Consider the following 17680-nt stretch of genomic DNA (forward strand, 5'->3'; position numbering starts at 1 on the left):
CCCCCCCCCTCCTCCTCCTCAGTGCCCAGTGACCCGGTGCAGACCCCCCCTCCTCCTCAGTGCCCAGTGACCCGGTGCAGCCCCCCCCCTCCCCCCCAGTGACCCGGTGCAGCCCCCCCCCCCCCCCCCAGTGACCTGGTGCAGCCCCCCCTCCTCCTCAGTGACCCGATGCAGCCCACCCCTCCTCAGTGCCCAGTGACCCGGTGCAGCCCCCCCCCCCCTCAGTGACCCGGTGCAGCCCCCCCCCTCAGTGACCCGGTGCAGCGCCCCCCCTTCCTCAGTGGCCAGTGACCCGCTGCAGCCCCCCCTCCTCAGTGCCCAGTGACCCCTTCCCCCACACACCCCTATAGTCTACACCTCCACGGCCATTACCCCCGCCATCTTACCACCTTATGACATACTATACAGTGACTGACCCCACACTGCGTCCCCTGGGACCGCTGCATGATGGGGGTTATGACTCTGTGACTGTGTTTTTGCAATTGTTTGTTTTGTGTGCGCTAAAAAAAAGGACCCGTTTCTTTATTAATGAAATTTGGTAGAAAAACTGACCTAAACGGATGCAGGTGAGGTTTGAGCCCAGCCTTACTCTTGAGATCGGCCCGGTGTGTACAGCGCGGACATCACTGCACATAGACTTCTTTTACTCCGGCTCTGGGCACTGTATACCTGTGGCTCTGTGCACGCTGGGGGTTGTAGTTCCTAACAACTTGAGAGCCACATCCTGCTCCATATCGGATTGTGTAGGAGCTTAGAATTTACCTTTGATCAACACTGTTTACTCTGGACACCCAGCAACCCAGTCATCTATACATCCAGCATGTCACCCTATAGCTGCTGTGTGATTGGTTGTTTAGTGTCACCTGTGTGAGCAGGAGGGGCAGGTGTGGCTGTCACCTTTGCTGTTATCTCTGGTTACAGTAGGTAGTTCCATACATTTCTTCTGCACTGACAGATGTGTAGTTTATAAAGACAGTGATCCGGCACACTGACAGGTATGTTATTTATATGGACAGCGATCAGGCACACTGACAGGTATGTTATTTATATGGACAGCGATCAGGCACACTGACTGGTATGTTATTTATATGGACAGCGATCAGGCACACTGACTGGTATGTTATTTATATGGACAGCGATCAGGCACACTGACAGGTATGTTGTTTATATGGACAGCGATCAGGCACACTGGCAGGTATGTTATTTATATGAGTAGCGATCAGAGGTGATCAGGCACACTGACTGACATGTTATTTATATGGACAATGGTCACTGGTGATCAGGGACACTAACCAAGTGTGTTTTTTTTATGGACAACGATCAGGCACACTGACAGGTATGTTATGTTTATATGGACAGCAACTGGGGACAATCAGAGGTGATCAGGAACACTGACTGGTATGTTATGTATATGGACAGTGATCAGGGACACTGACTGGTATTTTATTTATATGGACAGTGATCAGTGGTGATCAGGGACACTGACCAGGTGTTATAGGGACAGCGATCAGGTACACCGACAAGTATGCTATTTATATGGACAGCAATAAGACACACTGACAGGTATGTTATTTATATGTGCACCGATCAGGGACACTGACAGGTGTGTTGCTTATATGGACAGTGATCAGGCACACTGGCAGGTACGTTGTTTATATGGGCAGCGATCAGTGGTGATCAGGCACACTGGTATGTTTATATGAACTGTGATCAGGGACACTGTCTGGTTTGTTTTTTATATGGAAAGTGATCAGGGACACTGACTGGTATGTTATTCATATGGACAGTGATCAGTGGTGATCTGGGACACTGACCAAGTGTCTTATTTATATGGACAGTGATCGGGTACACCGACAAGTATGCTATTTGTATGGGCAGTGATCAGGTACACCGACAAGTATGCTATTTGTATGGGCAGTGATCAGGTACACCGACAAGTATGCTATTTGTATGGACAGCGATCGGGTACACCGAAAAGTGTTATGTATGTATGGTTAGATAGAGAGATTTTAAGTTCTGATAAATTTGGTAAGAAGTGAATCTGCTTATGCGGAGGAAGTTATTGATGCGATAAGTGGAAGGGGGAACCTGTGGCTGTCTGCTCCTGGAAGTGACAACTATTTCTAAGCACTTGTGGTTAGTGATAAGTAAACATTTATCTCTTAAAGGGTTCCTCCTGTGCTATCCATCCGTCACATCTAAGGCATCTTATCACTCAGTGATAGCTTTACATACCACTTTATCATTACTTAAAGGGCTTGTCCTGGATTAGAAGAACTACGTTCTTGGAGACCGCGCCACACCTTTTCAAATTCCCTTAAACTGTGAACTCACATGTGCCAGATGTCTACAGTACGACACACGTGGACGAGATTTTACACGCTTCATCCACATGCTGCAGAATTATTAACATATGGAAAGTGTTCCACAGAGAAATCTGAGAATCAGGCAGCAGATGAGCTACTGAACTGCAGCACTCCCACAGGTGAACTTGGGTATTACACTGTTAGGTCCTCCAGCAGTTCACTCCAAAAGGGTATGTTCCCACTACGGAACACATTTGAACACATGGGAAAATACTTAGAGTGGGGCCCCAGCAGAGTATGGTTGGTGATCTGACATGGGGGTGCACACCAGTATGTCCCAGCCTTGTCATTATATATGCGTCCTGCCGCTCGGCATCTAATGCTGTTTGCTAAAAGCTCCTGGTTCCTGGCAGAGTCGGCATCTTGTCTGCTCGCTGACCCACCGCCACTTGTTCCGCTAAGTGCTGCTCATATTCCTGGCATGGATGTCGGCCCCTTTATCTCGTGTCTCTCATTTGCATTAGAGATGATATTTGTTGGTACATGCTCTCTATTAATTTATTAACCCATGATACACACAGCCTGGGTTTTGTCTTCAGCCTTTTTTTTGGTAGCTGTTTCTTGTTTGTTGTATTTTAGATTGCTCAACATTTGTTTTACGGAGGGGGTTGCCTTGAATTTAGCAAATGTGGTTATTTTTTATTGTAGCCATTTGCCTGTGTTCACACAAGTGTGCCTTGCTTAACCCTAGCCGCAGCAGGCAGTCATTGTAGGTCCAGGTGGGAGGTTAGTTTCCGCACCAGGACGTACAATTCCTGACTGGCTCACGGTTTACATAAACAGTCACTGAGAGCTGTGGCTAAACCGTCACCTGATAGCTGACGGTTTAGGGTCACCAGTGCTGGACCCCCAGGATGCCCCCCCTCCAATGCCCCGTAACGGTGATCGCTGGGATGTGCTGAAATGTTAAATTCCCAGTAGTTCCATGATCCGGGGATGCTGTTCCATCTTCATGTCATGATCACATGACACTAGTCCCTCCCTCTGCAGCGTGATTGGTGTATCTGACAGATCAGTCAGTGCGTTATTCAATGGAGGCCGGTAGTTTTTACCATCAGTCTGTCATGGTTGTTGGCCTCGGTCCGTTTCATCCCTGTTGGTCACATCAGTCGGCAGCGTCTTTGTGTCAGTCTGACGTACAACTAACATGACTGACCGATTGACAGCTGACACCAAATCCAAAAGGTGCTCCTCCTCTTCCGAGCCCTGAGCTGCTCCCCCACAGCAATTGACCGCCACAAATGGGGTACCTGTAAAAACTGCAGAATCGGGGGCATAAATATTTTATTGGGTTACAGTTTATAGCCGGTGCTATATGGAAGGAATAGGATGAACATGGATTTTTCTACAAAGAAAATGCAAAAGAAGAGCCCGTGGAGTCTCATTGAAGAGACACGGCAGCCGGCAGTGTTGTAGTTTGGCTGGTCTCCCTGAGATCAGCGATCTGTTTCTCTTATGACTCTACTAGGCATTGCTCCCACCTAGCCAGAATCCTGCTCCACACTGATGAGGGGCAACACCCCGAAACAGCTGTATGTGGATGGTTACCTGGCCTTGGTTTATCCCTTGTCATTACATTGACTTATAGGGCCACTTAATATGGTTTTGGCGGTTTCCTTACAGGAGCTGCCCCTGGGCTGGGTCCTTCCCGGAGGGATATCTGGCTAGTCCTGTGTTTTGAGACTCTTCAATGAGGCTCCACGGGCTCCTCTTTTGCATATTCATGTTTCCCAGGGGGCAATGCACCTAGGACTTCACTGCATTGAGCGCTTTCACTAGCAGCCGGCAGTGTTGTCATTCGGCTGATCTCCCTGAGTTCACCAATCAGTTTCTCTTACAAAGAAAATGAAGATTTTTTCCTTTTCTCCCTCAATTTGCAGTGATTCCTGTAAGTGCCTAAAGGGATAAAAACCATATATATGCCAATTTGGATACTTGAAAGGGTGGAGATGGGGGTTTCTTGTATACAGGCCTCTAACATATACTCCAAGACTGAGCAGGTCCCTAAAAACTTTTGCGTTTAAAATTTTTACACAAATTTTGAAAACTGCTCTGCCTCTAACGTCCTAGAAAAGTGAAAGCTGCCAACATAAAGTAGACATGTTATATACAAGTAATATATAATTTATTTGGTGTGACTGTCTTCTGTATTGGCAGAGACTTTCAAATTTAGAGACATGCAATTTTTTTTTTTTTTTGCAACGTTTTAGACTTTTTCACACACAAAAAATTAAGGTAACGACCCAATTTTACCAATAACACAAAGTAGAATAGGTGATTGTGGAGGTTCCCATGGTCAGACCAGCATAACCTTCTTCTTATCCCCTACCCTGTGTGTAGAGGGTAACGTATGCCATACTATGGAGCGTTGCATCTATACAGGACTTTATGGCGGTAGATAGTGTATCTTCCTACAGAGGGTCGGGGGGCTGCCATGTATATGAGGTTACAATGTGCATGGACACAATCTCCATTGTGTGAGATCAGGACCCCCTAACATTAAAGGGATCCTCCGCCCCCATTATCGTTACAATGTGTAACATCCTTTATTACATTATTTCCTGAAACCTCGAGCAATGAGATGTTGCTGACTATTAGGAAGTGTTCGGCAATCGCCTGAGTCATCCGCTGTACCGCAGCTTCTACATCTCTCCAGATTGTGACTCTCAAATGTCCCCCCCCCACCCCCCGGGAAATTAATTTCACTTACAAAAGCCAAAGACTTCACAAGCCGCTACTCAGAGCATTACCAGGCGCGTCCTACGGGGAACAAGAGGAGCCGAGGGCACAGAGGGACGCGGGCACTGCTGGCACCACGCGGGTAGGAGCGCAGCGAAATCGACGGATTTTATCGTACTGAGCCGCTTTCCCAGTAGATTGTCTCATATGGCTGCTGGATTAACCCTTTAAGGTGCCATTTTTTTTCTTAACTTTCCCACATATTTGTTCGCTGACCTATATGCCCAGGAAACACTTTCCCCATAAGGTAGTTTTAAGGGGAACTCCAGCTAATTTATTTTCCTTTTTTCAAATCAACTGGTTTCAAAAAGTTATATAGATTTGTAATTGACGTTGATTTAAAAATCTCCGGTCTACCAGTACTTATCAGCTGCTGTATGTCCTGCAGGAAGTGGTGTATTCTTTCCAGTCTGACACAGTGCTCTCTGCTGCCACCTTTGTCCATGTCGGGAACTGTCCAGAGCAGCAGCAAATCTCCATAGAAAACCTCTCCTGCTCTGGACAGTTCCTGACATGTACAGAAGTGGCAGCAGAGAGCACTGTGTTAGAATACACCACTTCCTGCTGGACATACAGCGGCTGATAAGTAATGGAAGACTTGAGATTTTTAAATAGAAGTAAGTTACAAATCTATATAACTTTCTGAAACCAGTTCTTGGACAACACCTTTCAAAGAGTCTTCCTATTATTCATCAGTGCATGAATAGATCTGTTCTCTAAGTTGTTCGAAACTTTTTTTTTTTTTTTTTTTAGTCTTATGAGGAAGAGAATGGGTACAATGAAACCAACTTCTCAGGATCAAACCGGTCCTCCAGTTATTTAGCGTCTCGTTTGCAAAGTTGAACTTTGTTCTTGTGAAGGTGATTTCCTCTTACACCTGGTTATCTGAACCTGTAAGGCAGTGGCAGCGCCATGCTTCCCTAAATATAAAGAGGAGCATATGACGGGGAGATGGTGGTGACATCACTCAGGGTGCGGGGCTAGAGCTCAGATCCAGCCACAGTTCTTAAGACAGTAAACCATGATGTGTTGTCTCAGGTGGGAGGAGCCAGGGAGATGCTGAGACAACACCACACTGACAATGAAATGATTACACAACTTCCTGGTAGGGGTATACCAGGCTGAAGCCAGTACTATTAGTGATAACAATGTTAGTAAGTTATATATTTTGGGGGGGTTATTTTAATACGATTTTCGGATATTGGGGTACCCCTTTAAGGGCACGATCATACAGCAAAGTGCACAGTTTTTCCCACTGAAACTAATGGGAGGGGCTTTGTGGGCCAAAGAGACGCCGATTTGGAGATGTGGCTTTTACATACAAATCTGCAGAAGTTTTTTCTGTGTGAATGGGGTCTAAGGTGGGATCAATGCAGCGTCCTCAGCTGAAGCCCATTTGTGACGGCTTTTCCTATTGTCTTGCATCATTCTTTTATATGCAAATGAGATCCATGTATGACTGATAAGTGGCTGTCATCCTCCCCTTGTGACTGGCCACATTGGGGGCCACAGGACATGGTCTAAGGACCCTATTCCACAGGATGATTATCGTTCAGATTATCGCTAAGTCGAATCTAAGCGATAATCGTTCGGTTGAAATGCAGTCAACGATTAACGACCGAGCGAGAAATCGTTGATCATTTAGTAAGACCTGGACCTATTATCGTTGCTCATTCGCTAATTGTTCGTATTGAATAAGATATCGTTCAGTTGTTCGCAGTAGTGATGAATGCAATAGCAACGACAAGACGACCACAAGAACGATCATAAGTAATCCATGTAAATGGGTGAACGATTTCAGGTGGCAATAGCGGTCGTTTGGATAGTTTATCGTTAACGATTATGCGAACAATAATCGGTCCGTGAAATAGGGTCCTAACTGCAGCTGGAAAATATATTTATATAATTTCCTCGCTACCTCCCCCCCCCCACATTATCTTTCCTGTCAGCATTGTGTCTCTTTGTATTTATAGCGCTTGGATTTCACGGCTGGGATCACACAGATTATTTGGCGTTGTCGGAACAATGAAGGCGAGGTATCGCGGCCATCACTCACAGTGACTCTCGTGGTGACAGTGGCGCTCAGGTGCATGTGGGTGAGGTGTCTGTGCGACCCCATTCAGTCTCTTATCTGCCAGTGTGACAGCTCCAGGTTGTGTAATCTCGGCCGGCAGCTCCTCTTATCTGGGACGCTCCTTTCGTTGCGTTTTGTAGGGCGCCTTCCTGCCACTGTGTACTCAGCTGCCGCACGGTGTTCTCAGCTTCGGACAATGATTTACAGCTGCTGCGATCCCTCCGATCCCTTCTCCGTTTATTTGTAATTAGAGGACTTTTTTAAAAAAAAAAAAATCGTTACGAAACTCACGGTAGCTTTTCAGCAGCTGGCACGTTACACAGCGGGCGGTTTTCTGCCTCTGGCTCCGGTTACAGGCACATACTTGCTGACTATATCCATTCACAGATGCGTTGCATCTGGGAGCTGTAGAGAAGAGATTTATCAGACAATTTACCCCTTAGGGCCCTATTACATGGAATGGTTATCCTGGGAATTATCGTTATATCGTCCAAAATTTAACTGATAATCGTTTTGTATAAATGCATGCAAGAACAAACGACCAACGAGAAATCGTTCATTTCGTGCCGACACCAACATCGTTGTTGTTCCGCATTTGTTTACTAATCGTTCAGTGTAATTCCACATCGTTCCTTCATTTGCTGGGATAAGATGGAGTAACCGATCATAGTATTGATCATAAATTGTTCTGTGTAATATGGTTAACGATAAACAATCTAATTTACAATCGTTAATCGTTAAAAATGGCTGTATCTAATAGAACCTTTACATTCAGAGTAAGGGTACACGGGATAATTGGGTGAATAATCTATATATTATTCACATTTAATCGATAATCTTTCTGTGTATACAGCAATGAACGGAAAATCATTCGTGTGCTGTTGATCACATCTTTTAAGCTGACCCTAAAATCACCATCAATCGTCTGCTAATCTTCCGTGTATGTACATATTCTTCCTTTTGCTGGGATCAGGAGGAGTGAATGGGAATGTTAGAACGTAGAGAGTTCAGAAGTCCCATAGATGAATAGAACGGCCATCAAGCATGTGCACTGCTTCTCCATTAACTCTTGGGACACTGGCTCCTGCTCTTGTATTAAAGGGGTACTCCTATGATTTTTTTTTCTTTTTCTTTCAGATCAACTGGATTCAGAAAGTTATATAGATTTGTAATTTACTTCTATTTAAAAATCTCCAGTCTTCCAGTACGTATCAGCTGGTGTATGTCCTACAGGAAGTGGTGTGTTTTTTCCAGTCTGACGTAGTGCTCTCTGCTGCCACCTCTGTCCGTGTCAGGAACTGTCCAGAGCAGGAGAGGTTTTCTATGGGGATTTGCTGCTGCTCTGGACAGTTCCTGACATGGACAGAGGTGGCAGCAGAGAGCACTGTGTCAGACTGGAAAGAATGCACCACTTCCTGCAGGACATGCAGCAGCTCATAAGTACTGAAAGACTGGAGATATTTAAATAGAAATAAAAATCTGTATAACTTTCTGACACCAGTTGATTTAAAAAATAAAACATTTTTAACAAAGTACCCCTTTAAAGATTATTTGGACACCTTTTCTAAATACTGTAAGAGGTAACTCTGTGCATCACAATTTATGACAGGCCGTAAGTGAAGCATCTCTCCCGCAATGTTTACTCAGCCGGCCACTCAAAATAATTTCCTGCTACGAATTGTGATGGTGGAGAGCGCCCCCCGCTGCTGCTTACGGTGCTGTACGTTCAGTCACTGTGCTGCGTCCCGCCGTGAAGCGATTGGGGTCACTTCCCATCCTTCTCGCCCTGCTGGGACGACGTCCATCAAGCAGCGGATTATGTATCGGCACATGGACTAATTGAGAGCACTTCTTAGCGTGGATCTGCTGACTTGAGAGGAGTCATGGGAGGAAGATGTTACTGGTGTGCAAGCAGCATCTTTGCCTGCATTAAGGAAATGAGTCTGGATGTCTTTATACACTTTGCCTGGACGAGTCTGCTGTACAATACTGCCGCCCTAGTGGGGTGGTTGGTCATAGCTGGGCTGTGCACCCCCATATCAGACCCTGTAAAACAATTATAGATCCTCTTTACCTCCTCCCTGTCAGTGCGTACAGTCGTAGCCACAGTGTACATTGTCATGCTCCCCCAGGACTCGCACCGTGGCGCTATAATTTCACCTAATTGTTAGTAATTACCCCACAGGCTGTTATGTTTACCGTTCCATGTGCACCTGTCACCCGCGGAGTGAGCAGTTATAAGGTCTGTGTACATCACGCTCTCTGTATACAATGTTAAGCTTAAGATTTGTAATTCTGACTTCCCTGGTGGGCTAGGTTAGTAAAGAGGTTAATGTAACTGGTGCTTTACGTCAGTGTCTGTTTTAAGCTCACCACCCCTGGTGAATTAGGTTACTTGGGGTACTATTACACGGAACGATAATCGGCCGAATTGGCCCTATCCGGCCGATTATCGTTCAGTGTTCGTCTTTATTGGTTGATCGTTGATATAGGTTTGGACCTATAGTTGTCGGCCACCGTCCGCGCACCGCTGCTGACAATTAGCAAAGTAAATACATTACCTATCCATGGTCCAGGGCTGCTCCTGCGCTCTGCTTCTCCCTGGGTCCCGCGCACTGCAGCTTTAGAGCGGCCTGTCTTAGCTGACAGTACGCTCAGCCAATCACTGGCTGGGACCGTCGTGGCCTGTGATTGGCTGAGCGGCCTGTCAGTTAAGACAGGACGCTCTGAAGCTGCAGCGCGTGGGACCCAGGGAGAAGCGGACCACAAGAGGAGCCCTGTACCATGGACAGGTAACGTATGCAAGTTTAGCAAGGGCATTAGTAACCATGTCCATGCAGCCCTTGTTAAACGATTGTCGGGCCGTGTAATAGGCCCAGTAAACGAGCGCGCGATCTAGCAGATCAGTGCTCGTTTACATTTAATATCGGGCCCCCATCGGCCCATGTAATAGGACCCTTTAGAGATCTGTTGCTGGTTGCCTACAACCAGCCATAGATTAATTTAGTGTTCCCCAATCTGGAACTTTATAACAAGTTAACAACTCCCATTGTATCCTGACAGTTTAAGATTTCTGACTAATTCAAATTTTCCTGGCCTGGGGCAGTGTTTAATCTCACCACACCTGGGGGATTAAGGTATTTAGAGTTATTGCTGGTGCCTATATGTGGTCATACCTTAGGGTGATGTTTCCTACAATTTGTGTCTCAACGGTCTATGGCAGTGGAGAGGTTGATGTAACTATTGCTGGTGGGTTTAATTTTCTCACCCCTGGGGGCTTGAGGTACTAAGATCTTCTGCTGGTGCCTGCAACCTGTTGTACATGTGACCTATCTATCCTGACCGTTTAAGGTTTTTGACTGATTCTCATTTTTCTGTTGGTCTAAGGCAGTAAAAAGGTTAATGTAACTAGTCTTGGTGGACACCCCTGGGGACTGAGGGTACTTAGAGGTTAGCTGGTGGTCCCTGCAGCAGGGTTGCACTTTAAAATGGTGACTCTGCAGCTGTTGCAAAGCTATAACCTCCACCTTACCTTGGGCAGCCAGAGCAGGATAGGAGTTCGGCAACAAATGGAGAGCGCATGTTGGAGATCAGCCTGCAGCTTACTGGGCAGTGAAGTCCATGGGTTGTATTTACCCTGCGGTATATGGGGATTAGCGGCTGATACAACATGTGAACACGGTCCTGCACCTAAACAGGTAGAAAACACCTGCAATACGATGAGCAGAGTGTAGAGTTTCCATCTTTGTTCCTTCTCCTCCAGTGTGAGAACTACTAATATCACATTGTTCTGATCCTACACAGACGCTCTATGGCCGAAGTCCAGACCGAAGTCCAGAAATCGGGAAGGGGAGAGGTCTGGTGTTATCACAGCGGTGACCTGCATCTGGCCAAATCCCAATCCCAGTCTTTTAGTATGTTCCTCTATAGACCTTTTCCGTACTCGCTGACTCTCCCAGTATGGAGGCTCCTGGAAAAGGTGGGGACCAACCCCAACAGCTGACACGTCTCTGAGGTCACAGGCTGAGTATATAGTCGCCTCTGGGCTCACTGGCTGAGTATATAGTCGCCTCTGGGCTCACTGGCTGAGTATATAGTCGCCTCTGGGCTCACTGGCTGAGTATATAGTCGCCTCTGGGCTCACTGGCTGAGTATATAGTCGCCTCTGGGCTCACTGGCTGAGTATATAGTCGCCTCTGGGCTCACTGGCTGAGTATATAGTCGCCTCTGGGGTCATGCATACATCTCTCCTCCATAATTTATCAGACGCAGCCCCGTACATTATGTAGTGGATGTGCTGGATACTGAACCTCACTGAAGATCAGTGCCCCTTGAAGTTAAAAACGCTGATCAGGACAAGCGTCCTTTGTCTTATGAGTGAAGGGTCCGTGAGCCTTGATCTTGTGATTGGTAATCTTGAGACTGCCCCTTTAAGAGCATTCAGCAAGGTGCCATGATCAGGGGATAATAACCGGCTGAGGCTTGCAGAGCGTTGTTATGAGATCAGCTCCTGGTTGCATCACGGTAATAATTCATCGCATTTCCTGTGGGGAATTCCCACCACTCGGTGTAACGTTATCTCCTCGCCCATGTGAGAACCTCCCTGTGTGTGTGTGTGTGTATGTGTATATATATATATATATATATAAATATGTATATGTGTGTCATCAGCCGCAGTGTTATAGGGGACGTACATAACAGATACCTGGTAATACAGCAGGCAGTGAGTCATGTACTTTAAGAATCTGGTCTCATCCTAATAAAGACCTGCTGGAAAGCAAACTGATGAAAAACATCCTGCTGTCTGATACAAAGGAGCCAAATCTGCTTGTTGTCTATGGGGCCCCGCAGACCGGTTAGAGCCCACGTAACCCCTGTCCACCCCCAATAGTGTGTACAGTGGGGATGGAGCAGTAAAAAATGTCACGTTCTCAATCATGTGGATGGCCGGGTGCATGTGCGTCACTTGCCTGGGGATGAGATGGCACCAGGATGCACTATGGGAAGAGGACAAGATGGTGATGGGGGCAAGGGGTGGGGGATTTACAAAGGGTACGCCAGGGAGAAGGTGCAGATTAGCCCTTTCTCCCAGGCGTATGCTTCGCTTGCCTATAGAGTGGGCTGGCGGAGCTTGTGGGGGCATGATGAGGCGGGGAGGAGGCGTGGCCTCCTCCCGCGCCTCATTTATCATGACTTGCGGCTGCTCGCAGGCTCGCAATCATGAAGCAAATCTACACCTGCTGGAAAAAGGTGTAGATTTGGTACACTGGGCGCAGATTCAAGGGTACGCCTCTTAGTGAATTCGGCTGCAAAAAAGGGGGCGGGGCTTAATATAAGACCGGCGCACATGTGTCCTAGCATCATGTGGATGTTACTGTGACACTGACCACCTACCTAACCATTATATACACCAAGTACTGGCTCCTCTGCTGTAGTATAGGACACATCACAGGGCTAGGGGGTCCCGGCCTCCGGGGGTCACATAACTGGGGGCTACATAGGAGGCAGGTGGGCTGTATGTTATATATACACACACACACACACACACACACACACACACACACACACACACACACACACACACACACACACACACACACACACACACACACACACACACACACACACACACTGATCAGCCATATCTCCATCTTAAGAATGGGGAACCTTCAGCCCTCCATCTATTGCAAAACTACAATTCCCATCATGCCTGTCCAGGCATGATGGGAATTGTAGTTTTGCAACAGCTGAAGGGCCGGAGTTTCCCTCATCCCTGATCTCTCTCGTACGATTCCAGTTTTTCCTGTGTTTTCTTATATCTTTTATATGTTTGTCAGTGTAACTTGCCCCATCATGTTACATCGTTTATGTAGTTTTTTGCCACAATTTTAATAATTTTTCTTTCTTTTTCAGTATCCCGGAGCTGAAGGGAACGGTTGGCATCCTCAGGGCGCTGCCCCTCCAGGCACTGCTATGAATGTCCATGACATGGGGATGAACTATCACTGCCGCCTTTGAGGGACAAAAAACAAAAACAAACCGCAACGCGCTGTCGGATAATCTTGTTGTCGGAAAGGTCATGGCCTCCTTTACGCCTTGGAAGCTTTCCTCCCAGAAGCTCGGCTTCTTCCTGGTGACTTTTGGTTTCATATGGGGCATGATGCTGCTCCACTTCACCATCCAGCAGAGAACGCCGCACGAGAGCAGCACCGTGCTCCGCGAGCAGATTCTGGATCTTAGCAAAAGATATATCAAAGCTCTGGCGGAAGAAAATAGGAACGTAGTAGACGGCCCATATGTCGGCACCATGACAGCATATGGTAAGGACAAAAACTGCGCGCTGTGCCCGCGCCTCCCAGAGAACGAATGACATGTTTTTACTAAGGCTTCACGATATACACTGCGGGGTAGCAGGCTGATTTTATATTCTATGCTGTACATAGGGAGGAGCAGTATTATAGTAGGTATATATGGTGGAGGAGAAAAGGCGTCCGGCACTAGCTGATATGGGGAGCACTGAGTCAGGATAAACAGGACAGGAGATACACGGCTGTAAGCGATAGTGTCCTTACCACTGAGTTGCGGTGCAGAGGCAAAGCAAAGAGGAGCAAATAACAATGTAGAGAAATAGAGTCTCGCACTCACCAACTTCAAAGATGCAGGTGGTTTATTTCAGACACCTCGGAGCATATGCAGCATATGCTCTGATGTGTCTGAAATAAACCACCTGCATCTTTGAAGTTGGTGAGTGCGAGACTCTATTTCTCTACATTGTTATTATAGTAGGTATATTCTTGTATATAGGAGCAGTATTATAGTAGATATATTCCTGTATATAGGAGCAGTATTATAGTAGTTATATTCTTATATATAGGAGCAGTATTATAGTAGTTATATTCTTGTATATAGGGAGCAGTATTATAGTAGGTATATTCTTGTATATAGGAGCAGTATTATGGTAGTTATATTCTTGTATAAAGGAGGCAGTATTATAGTAGTTATATTCTTGTATATAGGAGCAGTATTATAGTAGTTATGGTTTAGGGAAGAAACAGAGCGCTGCACCTCACACCTATGGCTGATACTAGTGCCTCTCGGCTGCATAAAAAAAAACATCAGATTTCTGTGTATGAATTGATCAAGCCATACTGCCCCATGTACCGCGTGCAGGTATCTGATACACATGGGTCCCTATACTAAGTCCACACTGTGCCAGTCAGCGACCATCACCCCCAGGCGTGCACAGTCAGGGAAGAGAGGCCATTATAGTAGTTATATTCCTGTATATGGGGGCAGTATTATATTAGTTATATTCTTGTATATAGAAGCAGTATTATAGTAGTTATATTCTTGTATATAGGAGCAGTATTATAGTAGTTATATCCCTGTATATAGGAGCAGTATTATAGTAGTTATATTCCTGTATATAGGAGCTGTGCACGCCTGCGGGGTTGGTGGCCACTGACTGGCACGGTGTGGACTTAGTGTAGGGACCCATGTGTATCAGATACCGGCACGAGGTACATGGGGCAGTATGGCTTGATCAATTCATACACAAAATTCTGATGTGTTTTTTATTTAGCCTAGCGGCACTAGTATCAGCCATAGGTGTGAGGTGCAGCACTCTGTTTCTTCCCTGAACCGCATTATAGTACTGTAGTTATATTCCTGTATATAGGAGCAGTATTATAGTAGTTATATCCCTGTATATAGGAGCAGTGTTATAGTAGTTATATTCTTGTATATAGGAGAAGTATTATAGTAGTTACATTCCTGTATATAGGAGCAGTATTATAGTAGTTATATTCCTGTATATAGGGAGCAGTATTATAGTAGTTATATTCTTGTATATAGGAGCAGTATTATAGTAGTTATATTCCTGTATATAGGAGCAGTATTATAGTAGTTATATTCTTATATAGAAGGCAGTATTATTGTAGTTTCAGAATATAATGCATTTTCTCTCTGTGCGCTCCTGTCTTTGGCATTAGATATGTATATACAGTGAGTTGGTCTTTCTATGGTTCTCTCTGTAGTATATATGTTCTTCTTCCCCTGGTTCTCTGTAGTATACAGTATGTTCTTCCTCTGGTTCTCTGTAGTATACAGTATGTTCTTCCTCTGGCTCCTGTAGTATACAGTATGTTCTTCCTCTGGTTCTCTGTAGTATACAGTATGTTCTTCCTCTGGTTCTCTGTAGTATACAGTATGTTCTTCCTCTGGTTCTCTGTAGTATACAGTATGTTCTCCCCCTGGTTCTCTGCAGTATATATGTTCTTCCTCTGGTTCTCTCTGTAGTATACAGTATGTTCTTCCTCTGGTTCTCTGCAGTATATATGTTCTTCCTCTGGTTCTCTCTGTAGTATACAGTATGTTCTTCCTCTGGCTCCTGTAGTATACAGTATGTTCTTCATCTGGTTCTCTGTAGTATATACAGTATGTTCTTCCTCTGGTTCTCTGTAGTATATACAGTATGTTCTTCCTCTGGTTCTCTGTAGTATACAGTATGTTCTTCCTCTGGTTCTCTGTAGTATACAGTATGTTCTTCCCCTGGTTCTCTGTAGTATACAGTATGTTCTTCCTCTGGTTCTCTGTAGTATATATGTTCTTCCTCTGGCTCCTGTAGTATACAGTATGTTCTTCCCCTGGTTCTCTGTAGTATACAGTATGTTCTTCCCCTGGTTCTCTGTAGTATACAGTATGTTCTTCCCCTGGTTCTCTGTAGTATATATGTTCTTCCTCTGGTTCTCTGTAGTATACAGTATGTTCTTCCTCTGGCTCCTGTAGTATACAGTATGTTCTTCCTCTGGCTCCTGTAGTATACAGTATGTTCTTCCTCTGGTTCTCTGTAGTATATATGTTCTTCCTCTGGTTCTCTGTAGTATACAGTATGTTCTTCCCCTGGTTCTCTGTAGTATATATGTTCTTCCTCTGGTTCTCTGTAGTATACAGTATGTTCTTCCTCTGGCTCCTGTAGTATACAGTATGTTCTTCCTCTGGCTCCTGTAGTATACGGTATGTTCTTCCCCTGGTTCTCTGTAGTATACGGTATGTTCTTCCCCTGGTTCTCTGTAGTATACAGTATGTTCTTCCTCTGGCTCCTGTAGTATACACCCCCCCCAGTGTTTGCTCGCTGTGTATCCTGGACACGGGGTTTATTAGGCTGCAGTCACTGCTGGATTCCTCTTCTTGGTCGGCCGCCCGACGCTCCGTCTCCATCCTCCTTATTACATCTAGTATTCAGTAGTGCTGTTGGGAGCGGTGTGAGATGTTTTTGCCAGGTTTTTTCCCTTTGTCTTGAATCCGCTCCAGATGAGTATCTCTGGGATTAGGATTGGGCGGCCAGTTTCCACAACAAATTCCCCTCTCTACTACTTCACTAGAATAACTTTTTTGCCTCATTTAGCTGATCTTTGCCAAGTTCCAACAAGAATGATTTATTAAAGCAGAAACACCGCCTAAACATTGAGTTTTTCATCGTAACTTTTTTACTGGTGTCACTGTCTGCAACCTGCGGCATCAGGACTACAACTTCCAATGGTTGCATGCTGGGAGTTGTAGTTTGACAACAGATGTCAGCCACAGGTTGACAACTATTCCATTCGGTGTTTGCTAGAGATTGGACCTGGTGACACTTCACAATTACTGCAATTACACAGAATGATTGTTTAAATTTGAACGATATAACAATTTTTCGCACGATAATCGTCCCGTGTAATAGGGCCCTTAGGAACTGATGATGTAGCAAGTTTGTCTTCATGAATTTCCGACATTAAAGGGGTAGTGCGGCGCTAAACTTTAATTCACAAAATAACACTCATTACAAAGTTATACAACTTTGTAATATGTTATTATGTGAACAAATGTTTAGCGCTTCACTACTTTAAGGACGCTCTGCTTACTAGGAAAATGTTGTCTTACCCAACAGCCCTTTTTGTGGGGTTCAAGGCAGAACTTCTCTAGTAACAGGTCCCTCTTTGAGATTGTCAATGTCCTCTGCTTTAAAGGGACTGTCCTGTTGGGCAGTCATATTGTCAATGCCTAATGGATCATACAAGTTGAAACCTGCTGGTATTGTCCCAAATCTTACATTACAGCTGATGTCAGACATTCAGGATGGACTAGTTGCTAGGGAAAAATTTCCTGACACAATCTTTGTTGCCAGGGAGTAATTCTTGAGTAACCTGCCTGTCTTGACCTAGACCACTGGTCTTCAACTTGTCGTTTGGCAGCGGTAGAAAAACTACAACTTCCATCTTGCCATTCTCCGAGTTGTTTAACTGTTCTCCTAATGTGCAGTAGAATAGGATTCTTGCACCCAATGCAAACCGCCATATTGTCACTGGGCTGTACAGTGGTCGCTGTGGCCATACTGTTACAGTATACAGAAGGAGAAAGCAGAATCCCTTTTTAAAATGCATGTTATCTAACTAGGAAAGTAGCGGTGTGGAGTGTCCTGAGGAGTCCTCAATGTCCCTGTGTGATCGCAGTACAAGGAGTC

The 17680-nt window shown here is 45.5% G+C and overlaps 1 protein-coding gene across 1 annotated transcript in view; it reads left to right on the forward strand.

Moving 5' to 3' along the window:
- MGAT5 (alpha-1,6-mannosylglycoprotein 6-beta-N-acetylglucosaminyltransferase) overlaps positions 1-17680 on the forward strand; it is a 118178-nt gene that overhangs the window by 2508 nt on the left and 97990 nt on the right. Inside the window, exon 2 of the mRNA XM_069982605.1 lies at positions 13093-13499. Coding sequence (XP_069838706.1) covers positions 13259-13499 — 241 coding nt within the window. The 5' untranslated portion in view covers positions 13093-13258. The remainder of the gene's footprint in view (positions 1-13092; positions 13500-17680) is intronic.

The sequence above is a fragment of the Dendropsophus ebraccatus genome, chromosome 9, assembly GCF_027789765.1.
Source record: "Dendropsophus ebraccatus isolate aDenEbr1 chromosome 9, aDenEbr1.pat, whole genome shotgun sequence".
Lineage (NCBI taxonomy): Eukaryota > Metazoa > Chordata > Amphibia > Anura > Hylidae > Dendropsophus > Dendropsophus ebraccatus.